The sequence below is a fragment of the Oryzias melastigma genome, linkage group LG10 (genome assembly GCF_002922805.2).
Source record: "Oryzias melastigma strain HK-1 linkage group LG10, ASM292280v2, whole genome shotgun sequence".
Lineage (NCBI taxonomy): Eukaryota > Metazoa > Chordata > Actinopteri > Beloniformes > Adrianichthyidae > Oryzias > Oryzias melastigma.
This window is the reverse complement of record NC_050521.1, coordinates 28,932,290-28,944,718: the sequence shown is the minus strand read 5'-3', so window position 1 is coordinate 28,944,718 and position 12,429 is coordinate 28,932,290. Positions and strand designations below refer to the sequence as shown.

The 12,429-nt window shown below is 49.2% G+C and overlaps 3 protein-coding genes across 3 annotated transcripts; 1 reads left to right on the top strand and 2 right to left on the bottom strand.

Annotated features, from left to right (window-relative positions):
• Window positions 1–2,129: 2,129 nt before the first annotated feature.
• b4galt7 (xylosylprotein beta 1,4-galactosyltransferase, polypeptide 7 (galactosyltransferase I)) lies at window positions 2,130–5,114 on the bottom strand. Its single transcript, XM_024260354.2, has 6 exons — window positions 4,509–5,114; window positions 3,943–4,284; window positions 3,650–3,875; window positions 2,812–2,895; window positions 2,644–2,748; window positions 2,130–2,568 (listed from the first exon to the last, which is right to left on the bottom strand). Exons 1-6 carry the CDS (start codon window positions 4,559–4,561, stop codon window positions 2,413–2,415), a joined length of 966 nt encoding a protein of 321 aa, XP_024116122.1. The 5' UTR covers window positions 4,562–5,114; the 3' UTR covers window positions 2,130–2,412.
• A 554-nt stretch (window positions 5,115–5,668) lies between these two features.
• Window positions 5,669–7,777, bottom strand: tmed9 (transmembrane p24 trafficking protein 9). Its single transcript, XM_024260355.1, has 5 exons — window positions 7,478–7,777; window positions 7,023–7,123; window positions 6,701–6,826; window positions 6,481–6,627; window positions 5,669–6,262 (listed from the first exon to the last, which is right to left on the bottom strand). Exons 1-5 carry the CDS (start codon window positions 7,608–7,610, stop codon window positions 6,113–6,115), a joined length of 657 nt encoding a protein of 218 aa, XP_024116123.1. The 5' UTR covers window positions 7,611–7,777; the 3' UTR covers window positions 5,669–6,112.
• A 2,271-nt stretch (window positions 7,778–10,048) lies between these two features.
• On the top strand, window positions 10,049–11,654 carry si:rp71-1d10.5 (transmembrane protein 216). Its single transcript, XM_024260356.2, has 6 exons — window positions 10,049–10,226; window positions 10,523–10,536; window positions 10,614–10,707; window positions 10,785–10,877; window positions 11,254–11,455; window positions 11,521–11,654. Exons 1-6 carry the CDS (start codon window positions 10,076–10,078, stop codon window positions 11,534–11,536), a joined length of 570 nt encoding a protein of 189 aa, XP_024116124.1. The 5' UTR covers window positions 10,049–10,075; the 3' UTR covers window positions 11,537–11,654.
• Window positions 11,655–12,429: the final 775 nt, after the last annotated feature.

Sequence of the window (12,429 nt, the reverse complement as noted above, 5' to 3'; positions counted from 1 at the left end):
ACGAGGACTACAGGTCCTTTTGCGAACTACAGGTCGGCACAAGGACTAAAGGTCCCCATGAGGTCTACAGGTCCTTTTCCGAACTACAGGTCGGCACAAGGACTAAAGGTCCCCACGAGGTCTACAGGTCCTCAAAAGGTCTACAGGTCCTCACAACATTTACAGGTCCCCACAACAAGTTCGGGTCCCCATGCGATCTGCCAGTTTCCACGACGAGTTCAGGTCCCCATAAGGCCTACAAGTCCTCACAAAGTCTACAGGTCCTCACAAGGTCTACAGGTCCCCACGACGAGTTCAGGTCCCCATGAGGTCTATATGTCCCAAAGAGGACTACACGTCCTCACAAGGTCTACAAGTCCCCATGACAAGTTCAGGTCCCCATAACCCCTACAAGGTCTCACAACATCTACAGGTCCCCAGGAGGACTAAAAGTTCCCATGAGGACTACAGGTCCCCATCAGGACTTCATGAGGTCAGCAGGTCCTCAGTGATCATCCTGAAAATGCTCTTATAAAGTCACAACCACACGAGGTTCTGAGCACTAGACTCAGAAGAACTCTTGAAATCGTTATGATTCCATCAACTATGATGGAATCATAACGATGAAGGAGAATTATTATCCCAGTACCCCCCCCCCACGATGGCTATCTGAATAACTCCTGTCAGTAAACCTTTAGTGCTGAACAGCTGTAATTCTCCTGCAGGCCAGTAGAGGCGCTTGAGTCCGTCTGTATTCCAGCATCAGTCAGAGGTCATGAATGAAAGTCATGAGCAGGAGCACAGCGCCCTCAGCTGGTCATGCTCAGTATTACAGCCTTAATCCAGGTGGAGGTGTTTGGTAGGAGGTTCAAAGTCCTGATGGACAAACTCATTTCTTCAGGTGATTCTTCCATCAGTGAACTCAGACTTTCCTTCTTTCCTTGCTTCACTTCACGCCAACAAGACACCTGAAACTTAAAGCAGGAGCTGAATCATCAGAATGAGTGAGGGTTTGAATCCTGGAGGCTGTCACACGCTCTCCCAGAGCCTCATGAACCCTCATGTCTGTCAGGCTGGAGCTTCCAGCAGCAGCCAATCAGAGCGCGCCAGACGAGCGAGAGCCCGGCCATCTGTATGTGGACGGATGCCACCGGCGCTCTGCATTTGGCGAGCGGCGTGTTTTTGTCTTTTCTGGACCGTTCCAGTCCTTTCCAAACATCTACATCCTGGACGTCATGGATGATCTCCAGCTCGGGTTTCAGGCTGCTGCCGTGACGACCGTCAGCATCTCCTCAGGATGTTTTATGGAGAAGATGTTTCCTCCAAACTCCAAGTTCCATTAGAACTGTTACTAAGAACCTCAGGAAGGATCAGAACCACAGGAACCATGCCCCCCCAGCGACCCCAAGACGGTCCTCAGAGATCCTGGATCACGTCCTCCAGACGTTAGTCATTCTCCTGATAACTGGACCAAACGGAGAACCAGAACCTCAGAGATCGGATCCTCTGATGATCCAGAGGTTGATTTCTGCAGAACTTCCACTTTTTCAGCATCATCATGGAGAGTGGTTCCCCTCACAGTTCTGACCCGGTTCTACTGCCTGGGAACTAATGTGACCGAACCGACACTCCTGTGAGGAGGAGGCCGTCCTACCAGGATCCAGACCTGTTGGGGTGCTGAAGATGCAGCACACCCACCGACTGTATACAGAAAACTGGACAGAGCGACTGTGATGTCACTCATAAATACCTTACCTGTGGCTCCAGCCAAATTAAGTCAATTCAGTCGCCATTTTCACCATATGGACACCGCCATGTTGGAGCCAGACGACAGTGATTGGTCTGAATTATTGTTTCTACGGCAACTGCTGTCGTCAATCAGGAGAGAGCTTGTTGGAAGGCCACACCCCTTCCACTGAGAGTGGCTTGAGAGAATCTGTCAATCAAATGTTGAACGTGGGGTCAACAGGCTCCACCTACTTTTATTGGGGATCTGATTGGTTAGTTTGTGAGTGTACAGAGAAAGAAAAAGGAGGATTTTCAGGACGTGAAACGGTATCAGAACCAGAATGATTATTCTGACCAATAGAAGGATGGAGACGTTCATCTGACCTTTGACCTGTGAGCTGAAGGAAGACAGGACCACAACGGAAAAGCAGACATCTTTATTTTAGTGTGCAGCGCCATCTAATGGCGCCCCGGCCCGAACAAGCAAGCCTGCATTAGCAGAGTCCGGCTGCAGGTCCGTGTTTGAGTCCCGGGTCTCCTCCTGACATTCGGATCAGCGCCACTCGACCCGCAGAACCAGGACACAAAGTTCTTTCTGGTCTGGCAGGTCCACACAGGCCCTGACCCTGATGCTCCCTCCGCTCAGCGTCCTCCATCAGTAGCTCCGCCCATCAGCCAAAGGTTCCTGTCGCCGTGACGACAGCTCTATCCCAGCAGGCACCACGGCGTCTGGTTCTGGTCGCACTCCAGCTTGGTGCTGATGACGGTGCAGGGCGCGCCGCTGATGCTCAGCTCCTGCCGGGACTCCACCGCGTACCGCAGGTTGGTCAGCCCCCCCTCCGGGTCCACCTTAAACTGCTCCTGTGGGGGCAGAGCCAGGATCAGAGAGGGGGCGGGGCTAGCGGTCCAATCACAGACTCAAACCCTTCACAGAACCTGCTTCTGGGACGCCACCCTCTTCTGGTCCCTCTTCCTCCAGGCGGGGTCGTGCAGGTGCAGGAAGGTTTTGTACCCCGTGGTGATGCCGCTGGGCCGGTACAGCTGTGGAGGAAACCGCCGTCAGACTGGATCCGGGACACCTGAAATCGGCGCCGTCACCTTTACCTGTAGCTCTGCCTTCCTCAGCCGCCTGTAGAACTCGTCGTCCTCGCGGCCCCAACCCCAGAACCGGTTGGACATCCCGTTACACTGCAAGGAAGCGGGAGGAGACGGTCCGACTCAGCAGAACCAGCAAACACAGAAGGAACCACTCCGTCGGTTCAGACAGATCCACAAACACGGAGAGGTCCATCAAACATGAGAACAGGAGCGCCACGACTCGCTCAGACTTAAGGTGCACGTGTGCGTGCACGTGTCTTCTCCTCCAACAAACTTCATTTAATTCAATAAAATTCCACCTTAAAAAACTGAAGACCTGATAGTCCAGAGGAGAGAGGAGGAGTTCAGGCTTGAGAGGAGCGTTTCAAATTCACAGAAGCTCCGCCCACTCTCCACTGACAGGGTCATAAAGCATCATCCAGGAGGAGGAGCTGAAGTCTGACGTCATCACTGTCTGCAGACACAGCAGAGGGCCAACAGCTCCCCCGAGTGGAGAGCTGAAGCCACTGCAAGCCTCCTCCCAAACGATGAGGAGGAAGAACCGTCACTGTTCTTCATCTTTACCGGATTTCATGACGTTCTGCTGATGCAGCAGAAATGTAGACAGGAAGCTGCAGCGTCTGCAGCATCTGCAGCGTCTGCAGCATCTTCAGTTACTAAAGGTAAATAAATACATGTATTAAACCTTTTATGAATAATGTTTTTTTTAAAAAAGTGTCTGTAGATTTTCACATAAATAGTATCTGCAGCATCTGCGGCGTCTGCAGTGTCTGCAGCGTCTGTAGCGTCTGCAGCGTCTGCAGCATCTGCGGCATCTGCAGCGTCTGCAGTGTCTGCAGCTTACCATGTGGTAGTGCTTCTTGGTGAGCAGCAGGATCCCTCCCACATAGGTCTTGTAGTGGTAGAGGGGGTGGAGCTCCGGCGAGGCCACGTGAAAGGGGCCGTCCTCGGGGAAGCCGTAGTCCAGCGCGTCGTTGAGGGGCAGCAGGTCCACGTCGTGCATGGCCAGGTAGTCGGTGTCGTTCCCGCTCTCCAGGTAGCCCACGTTGATGAGCGACGCTCGGTTGAACCTGAAACGCAGACGGTCGTTCTTACCGGGCGTGGATCGACCTCGGAGCCAGCTGGCCCCGCCCTCACCTGTAGTGGTCCACCTGGTTGATGATGAGGATCTTGTGGCGGATCTTCTTCTTGTTGAGGAAGGCGTGCATGAAGGGGACGAACACCAGCAGCTCCTCAAAGCGCTCCCGGAACGGCACCACCAGCGCCAGCTTGTGCGGGCCCCAGGACGGGTCCTCCTCGGCCTGAGGGTCCGGGGGGCAGGGCTGCGGCGCCGCCTGCTCTCGGGGGGCGGCCCTGTCCCGGTGCGGCGGCGAGGACAGGTCGGCGGAGCAGCTGAGCTGCAGCCAGAGCAGAGAGGCGAGCAGCAGCAGCATGCACAGGCCGAACAGCTTGTAGACGGTGCATCTGCCCGACAGCAGCCTGGAGACAAGGACGGAGGCCGGCGAGGGTCAAACCAACCGGGAACACAGCACCAGGAGTAATCAGATTACTGCAGTGAGCGCATCTGGTGCGTTTAGTGACCGTCAGAAATGTGAGAATCTACAAGTTCTGGGTCACGTTACAGAGCCAAGCAGAACTTCTGAGATCATGAGGCTGTATACTGATCCCGACCCAGAACCCGAACAGAACCCCCCAACACGCACCTCCTCTCCTCTTTGAAGTACAACACGGGCTTTCTCCTGGATGAATACATCATCTTCAAAGCCCGGTTCGGCTCCTTCAGACCCGGTTCCGGAGCTCTTTCCTTTGGCTTTGGTTCGGAGCTTCCCTTTGGCTCATCTCTGCGCGACGATTGGAACCAAACCGGACTCCATCCTGGATCTCCGAGCTTTCCGTGATTCCAGCGGCTCACTGCCACGTACGGAACCGGACCGGACCGCTGGCGGCGCGCTGCGGGGCTGGACACGTAGCGGTTCTCACGCGCCGCGGCTCCGGGTCCTCGCGCGGTTTGGATCTAGTTCATGTTCTGGTCCAAACTCCTCTAGAACCAGCCCAATAATCTTTGGGTCTAACAAACAATCAGGTTCCGGAACCAGAAACGACATTAAAACAACAATATCGGGATTTAGACGCAAACAAACGGCAGGAACTGCGGTCCCACGTGGATATGAGTCCGACGAGAAACGAGCAGGAGGAGTCGATGGTTCCGGGCTTCCCTTCTGGTTCAAACGAGCCGTCAGAAGGTTCGGTTCCGGTCAGAGCAGAAATATATTCAACCAGACGGAAATTCTGCAGATTCTCATCAGGTTCTGGTTCACAGAAACCACCAGAAACGTTTGAAAAAACTTTATTTATAACAGTTCTTAACAAAGAGAGAAAACCTGGAGCAAAAAGTAAATAAACAGAAATATTTACAATAATAAACTATTGTGGATCAGAAGCTGAAAAACAACTTTAAATGGAACTTCTGAGGTTTTTTCTGAATGTAGTTTACCTGCAGAAAACATGAAACTTTCCATGTAAATTAGGTATTAAGTCCGTTTTTAATCTTGGTGATGATTAAGATTTTCCATTTAAACATCACATAAATTCTCTAAATATAGACTTCTATATATTAGTGTAATAATTATTTATCATTGTAATTGAACACTTTGATCAATTCAAATCAGATTAAAAATGAAATGAGAATTTAAGAGAGATGTTTAAGTTTGTGGTCGTGGTTTTAGCTTTTTTAAATCCCTTTTTCTCAGGAGTTTAGATGTTTCTTTGCTCCAGACGATCCATCGCAGCAGCTCCAGGACTCACACGAGTCTCTGACCACTTCTGGTCAAAGTGAGAAGACAAACCACAGGTGAGCTGCAGCAACATTCAAAACATCCAAACTTTATTGGGAGCATTTTCAGTGCAGTCTGACGAGCCTTCAGACAAACAGAACCAAACCTTCACCGCCCAGAAGCCTTCAGCAGAAGAAAACAAACGGAATCCTCAGACTCCTCTGGACTCCAATAAAACCATTTCAGAACGTCGTTTGATAGAAATAAACTTTAATCTGCTGCAGCCGACATCCATCTTCACAAAAATAAAGTCCAGAACCCAAAAAGATTTACCAAATCAAAGTTTTCCTCTGCAGGAACCACAGCTGTGATGGTTTCTGCAGAAGAACGTAGAGTTTTTGTGCTTCTGTAAACCCGGTCGGTCGGCTCGCCGTAATCTCTGAGCTCAGTAACACGCCGGCGGACTTCCGCTGGGCGCCAGCGTCCCGTCCGTCTGCAGAAGCTCCTCAGACGGAGCGTCCCAGCGTCCACGCCTACACCAGCTTCTTAGCCTCGAAGAAGCTCTTCAGGTGTCTCATCTGCCAGATGCCGATGGCCACCAGGATGAGGGTCTGCACGATGGACCACCACAGGACGCGCTGGTTGGTGCTCTCGCTGGTCTGCCGGAAACGCTCCTCACGGTACTGCGGGGAACAGACAGCAGGGGGCGCTCAGACCGTGGAGTTCCACAGGGTTCTGGTAATGACTTCCTGTTCAGACTGATGACATTCAGACTGAAATAAAGGAAGATTCTCTGATTTGTCTGAGGAAACCGTCGGTGTTGGATGAGGAGCTGGAACTCTCAACATCCCATAATAACACACAGATCTCCAAACTTTAACGAGGTTCTGATCCGACCCACCCTCTGGTAGTTCTGCTCCTTCTGGATCTGGTCCACCTGCTCCACCAGCTGCCGGACCCTCAGCTGCAGCTCCGTCAGCTTGTCCTTGGCGGCGATCTCGGCGTAGTTGTTGGCGTGCTCGCCCACCTGGATGTCCAGGTGAACTCTCTGCAGCAGACAAAGGACAGTTTGAGCCGGCGTTCTGGCGGTACCGGGCCGCTCGGCCGGGCCTTGGGCTCACCAGCATCCCTCCCACGAACAGGGAGAACTTGGAGGAGTTGGAGTGCAGGCAGATCTGGTGCTCGCCGGGCGTGTGCGACGTGAAGGTGAAGCGTCCCTCCGAGCCGTACTGCCGAGACAGGATCACCTGCAGGAGACGGAACCGCTTAGACCGACGCCACCAGAACCCGACCAGAACCCAACCGAGTCTCCTCCGGAGGAGACAAGCAGCAGCAGCTCTGACTTCAGAGGTCATGAGGCGGTCGCCATGGTTACAGAGAGCATCACCCCGGGCGTCAGGAGGTCCCGGTTCTTCCCCGGTTCTGCCCCGGTTCCGCCTTTACCTTCTCGTCAGGGTCCTTGACCTCCACGAACATGCCCAGACCCGGGCTGGCCGGCAGGTACTCCTCCCGCTGCCGGTCGTACAGCTGGGTCCGGTAGTTTCCTGTAGAAACCAGAGAGTCTCGGTGAGCAGAACCGTCCGACCCGGAGCTCCTGAACTGGGAGACACTTCCTGTTCTGGAAGCAGAACCGGGTCAGAACCTTCATCTGCTGCTCTGCAAGAACCGCCGCTCCACCTGCTGCTGGAGGAACCGAGCAGATGATCCTGATCTGAACCCGGTTCTGGTTCCGGTTCACCCCCCATAATGACCTTCTACAGTCTGACGTCATCACCCCGCAGACGGACACCTGTCCGAACCTCCGTGTTCTACATGATTCACGACTCTTTCCCGCCGTTTGTAAACTTTCCTCGCGCCGCGGAACTTCCCGCCGCTAGCCGCTAGCGTTAGCCGCTCACCGATGATCATGGTCTCGTCCGGGATCTCCTCGATGAAACATTTCTTCTCCAGCTCCCCGATGTGGAAGTAGAGCGCGGGCACGCGGCCGCTCAGGAGCGCGAGCAGCAGGAGCGTCAACACGCACGGCTGCATGCTGATCCGGACCGAACCGTCTTCCTGCCGGAACCGCCGAGCTCACACGGAGTCTGCGCGTCCGCCGCAGTGCCACGTAAACCCTCGCGCGTCTTCGGCCAATCGGAGCGCAGCGGGGGAATGCTGGGAATTGTAGTTTAGGATGACGTCAGAATGAGAGCGACGGTCCCTCAAACTTCTGGATTCGTTGTTTGCAGCTCGAATATTGATGATAAAATGATTAAAGACAGAATACTTTTGGAAAAACAGAACTTATTATTTAAAGACAATATACTTATGAGCTCCTGTGATATCGATGGTCTCAATGTTCACTCTGAATATCACATTCAAGATGAATTGAGTAGAAATCCTCTCTGGAATCCTCTCTCCTTCACATTTGATCTGATGGGATCCATTTAGTTCTGATGTTTGATTTGGATTTAAAGTTTTATCTCCGAGGTTTTTGTCACTTACAAACACAACTTTTCACCACATTAACACATGATTTGGAATAAGAAGGACATATTATATAAACATAAATCTTTTTTGATGATTGATTTTGTATCAATATTATTTTATGGATCAATTATTTAACGGTGGAGGCTTTCTTTTAACGTAGGAGTGATTCCCTCCGCGGTCTGTCTGCTCTTTAATCACATCAGAAAATCCTTCATGTCTCCAGCTGATCCTGCTGTCCTTCCCGCCACCCGAGAATCGATCCTGGACCCATCAGAGTTCCAGGAGACTGTAGCAACACTGCCATCTAGTGGATCTTAGTGGAACATGTTGTTCTGACAGACCGTGGAAGGTTCGGTTCTCTAGTACATTTTTACTCACTAGTAAAATCAAGTAAATCTCTCTCAGAATAGTACATAGAATTGACCCACTAAATCTTATAATATAGATTTAAACTGAACATTGATATTCTTTGTAGTTTTGTACTAATTCCAATTAGACTATTGTGTATTTGTTTTGGAACTCTCCATGTCTTCAAATATTTTGGTAAAACGTTTGTGATTGGACACATAAAAGTGGACGTTTGTTTGAACCTATTTTGTAAAGATACATTATTTGGTTTTTCAGGTCAAGAAAACTGATAAGAACTTTAGAATAAATCTATAAATCTGATTCTTATTTCATCTCACACATGTAAATACTCAGATAGAAAACAATGTTGTGCTGCTTTCATGTGTGAATTTAAACTCAATATGAATGTTATCATTCATTCACCCCCCCCCCTTTAATCATTGTTTTTGTTTTATACTCTTTTTGTTCTATTGATTTATTTACTTTGCTGACTGAAAATGTTCAATTAAGCTCACTAAAAGAATTTCTGGATTTATTCTAAACTTATTATATTTGGGATACATGAAAAGAACAGAATTAACTATAAAATTGGCAATTAATCTATTAAGTTTCATATTCACAAATCTACATTTTCTTTATCACCCCCCTCCCCCCGCACTAACTAAAGATTTAAAATCGTATTTTCTTACCATCTCTAAAAGGGTAAACAGAAAAGTCATATGTATTAATGAAAGTTTTGGACTTATTGTAATGAGATCTGTAATGTTTGTTCTGTAATATTTATGGATTCTCATTGTTCTACATTGTTGTTCTGTATGATTTGGACGATAAAGTATTTAAAAAAAACGGTTTTATTCATTTACTGCTGGGATGAAAACAGAAACGTGCAGAAGTCACATGATTTCAGACCCACGGGATGAGAACAAACCTGTAAACCACGAGGAGAACTGGAACATTTGAACCACAAACATGAATTAATGAATGAACTAATAACAGCAGAAACTGATGCTTTATGACTGGAGGGAGACAGAATCACTGCAGTGCATCCTGGGTCTTCCTCAGGGCTCCTTCTGATTGGACGAGCCTGGAACAGGTCCATCACAGCAGGAGGCCCTAGACTCCCAGATCCTCCACACCAGGACTGGACCCTGGAAGTCCTCCATGTGAAGAGCCGGTCCACCGGGATTCTGGAGACTTTTCCTGACAGGCTGTGATGAGGATGAAACTCCTCTGTCCTCCGGAGGCCCGACCAGACACACATAGACAAAAACAAATCATAAATAAAGCTATTCATTCATGAATAAAATAATGCTGAGGCTCAACTATATAAAATAATCAGCTGTAAATTTATAAAGTATGTATTACTGATATGACTACATGTTTTTAAAAAGCCTCAGACCTCATCTTCAATAAGAAGATTATTTAGCTTTTTTGGAATCTAAATATTTATGATTTTATGATTTTTTTTACATAAACTACAACAGTTTTAATCCTGCATAAGTGCTATAATATCACTGTAATGATGTTGCACATTAACATGATGAGGTTTATGATGTTTGTCTCGTTTTGTTTTCCAGTAGAAACATCATATTTTAACTGAAGTATTTTACATTTGTTAAATAAAAAACAGTAAACATTAGTGAGGTTAGCTTTTCTTCTTCTCTATCACTCTTAGATTCATGTCGATCATACGGATCCAGTTTTATTCTGGAGTCGAAACGGTCAGTTCTGAGTTCGGCCGCTGGGGGGCAGCAGAGAACTCCAGCCGACTCTGTCCAGCGAAGAAGAGCCGTTTCCATAGCGACCACAGCGGCTCAAACATGGCGCCTGGTGAGTCTTTTCTTCTCCTCGCAGGAAAAAAAGCAACAAATCGATTATTTCAAGTCATTTTCTGCGTCTCCGCTTCTATCAGCGACGGAGGAAACCACTTCCGGTCCGCCGATGACTTCCGGGCTGAGAGTTAGCGGCTAAAAACATTCTCGCTCGGATTATTTCTCTGAAATATTAACGTTTTATTCCACAGATAATCTAATGAACTTCCGCTGCTGTTTCTAGAACGTCCAATCTTCTCTTTTAAACTCTCGTCCCGCTCATTTCTATCAACGTTTGTCTCACCGCGTCCGCAGGGAGCCGACCAATCGTATCCTTCTGCTGCCCGAGGGGGCGGGGCCGCGGCGTTTCCATCAGCAGCTGTTGTCCTTGACCACGCCTCCTCAGCTGTCCTCCACGCCTCTGCAGGTGCTGCTCTACCTGAACAGCTGGTACTTCGCTGCTTTCTACCTGGCAGAGATCCTCATGTTCGTCTACAAAGGTGTGCCCTCCAGAACCTGCAGGTCCAGATCAGTCTGGACCTGCAGGTTCTGGAGCTCCTCCTCCTCCTGTCTGCAGGGATCCTGCTGCCGTACCCGTCTGATAACCTGGTCCTGGACGTGGTTCTGCTGCTCCTCTTCCTCGCTCTGGAGACTCTGCGCATCTTTTACGGTGACACCAACACAAACGTGTCCTTGGTTCTCCTCAGAACCAGCTGAGCGGTTCTGAGCTGGGTCCAAATGATCAGTGAGCTGGAGACTAAACAGAACATGCAGGAGGAAGAGGACGTAGACATAAATGCACCAGAAGCTAACCTCTCCTGTTGGAAAGATGAGAAATATTCTTTAGACTTTAGAAATGCATGCTGGGATATTTCATGATGATCTAGAAGTTTCTGATGTTTCCATGAGGTTCTCCTCTGGAGTGGAGGACCTCCTCCTGCTCAGGTGTTTCCTGTAGATCACAGGTTCACGTCTTTAACCTCAGACTCAAACCTGGATCTGTTCTGCCGCTCGGCCGGCTCAGGCTAACGCTCCGTGTTGTCCAGGCTGGAAGGGGAACCTGTGCGAGCGCTCCCTGACCTCCTGCCTGTCGCTCTTCATCCTGGCGTCGTGTGCGGCGCTCGCCGTCTACTACCTGCTGCTGCAGACCTTCGTCCTGCGGCTGGAGTTCCTGCTCTGCGCCGTCCTGCTCTGCTTCTACAGCCTGGAGTTCCTGCTGGGATTCATCGCCGTGTCCTCCTTCTCCAGGTGCGCTGAGCCCGCGGGTCGGTTCTGAGTGTGAGGAAGTTTGTGACCTTCACTGCTCCTTGCAGGTCCAAAGTGTACTGAAGAACCAGGAGCGGTCTCACCTGCAGCCCAGAGGGACTCAGGACTGTCACCATCTGTGCTGCTTCAGTTTCTGTCGTTCTTCAGAGTTCTGTAAATAAACTTTTTTTTAATTTTCTAACTTTAGACTTCTGTGTGATACCAGAACCAGAACCAACTTTGGGTCTGTGAACTAATGCAGTCAGGCTGAGCCGCTTTAAAGATGATCTGTTTGTACTAGACCGTCCGGTTCTGACCCACATTACGAGACGTGAAGCTGTTAGGAGCTGTGAGCTGGGTTCAGCCGGGTTTGGGTCGTGTCGCTAGCAGAAACGCAGACGAGAACATCTGCACAGAAACGCAGACGAGAACATCTGCACAGAAACGCAGACAGGTCCGTCTGCAGAGAAAGAAAATGTAGAAAAGTCTGTAACACATTTACCATCAGCTGCTTTCCCACCAAATGAAGTCATCAGAGCAAAGTCCAGATTCTGAGTCCAGATTCTAAATCCAGATTCTAAATACAGATTCTAAGTCCAGATTCTAAGTCCAGATTCTAAGTCCAGATTCTAAATCCAGATTCTAAATCCAGATTATAAATCCAGATTCTACGTCCAGATTCTAAATCCAGACTATAAATCCAGATTCTAAATCCAGACTATAAATCCAGATTCTAAGTCCAGATTCGAAATCCAGATTCTAAGTCCAGATTCTAAGTCCAGATTCTAAATCCAGATTCTAAATCCAGATTCTAAGTCCAGATTCTAAGTCCAGATTCTAAGTCCAGATTCTAAATCCAGATTCTAAATCCAGATTCTAAATCCAGATTCTAAGTCCAGATTCTAAATCCAGATTCTAAGTCCAGATCCTAAATCCAGATTCTAAATCCAGATTCTAAGTCCAGATTATAAATCCAG

What these genes read in the sequence shown, in the direction of transcription:
- b4galt7 (XM_024260354.2), bottom strand. Translation starts at nt 4,561, where the DNA reads ATGATGTATTCATCCAGGAGAAAGCCCGTGTTGTACTTCAAAGAGGAG. An exon ending in TACTTCAAAGAGGAGAGGAG is followed by an intron (nt 4,285 to 4,508) that starts GTGCGTGTTGGG and finishes CCTTGTCTCCAG; the next exon opens with GCTGCTGTCGGGCAGATGCA. An exon ending in CCAAGAAGCACTACCACATG is followed by an intron (nt 2,896 to 3,649) that starts GTAAGCTGCAGA and finishes GCTTCCTTGCAG; the next exon opens with TGTAACGGGATGTCCAACCG.
- tmed9 (XM_024260355.1), bottom strand. Translation starts at nt 7,610, where the DNA reads ATGCAGCCGTGCGTGTTGACGCTCCTGCTGCTCGCGCTCCTGAGCGGC. An exon ending in TCAAGGACCCTGACGAGAAG is followed by an intron (nt 6,827 to 7,022) that starts GTAAAGGCGGAA and finishes CGTCTCCTGCAG; the next exon opens with GTGATCCTGTCTCGGCAGTA. An exon ending in TGTTCGTGGGAGGGATGCTG is followed by an intron (nt 6,628 to 6,700) that starts GTGAGCCCAAGG and finishes TGTCTGCTGCAG; the next exon opens with AGAGTTCACCTGGACATCCA.
- si:rp71-1d10.5 (XM_024260356.2), top strand. Translation starts at nt 10,076, where the DNA reads ATGTCGATCATACGGATCCAGTTTTATTCTGGAGTCGAAACGGTCAGT. An exon ending in CCTCATGTTCGTCTACAAAG is followed by an intron (nt 10,708 to 10,784) that starts GTGTGCCCTCCA and finishes TCCTGTCTGCAG; the next exon opens with GGATCCTGCTGCCGTACCCG. An exon ending in GACTCTGCGCATCTTTTACG is followed by an intron (nt 10,878 to 11,253) that starts GTGACACCAACA and finishes CGTGTTGTCCAG; the next exon opens with GCTGGAAGGGGAACCTGTGC.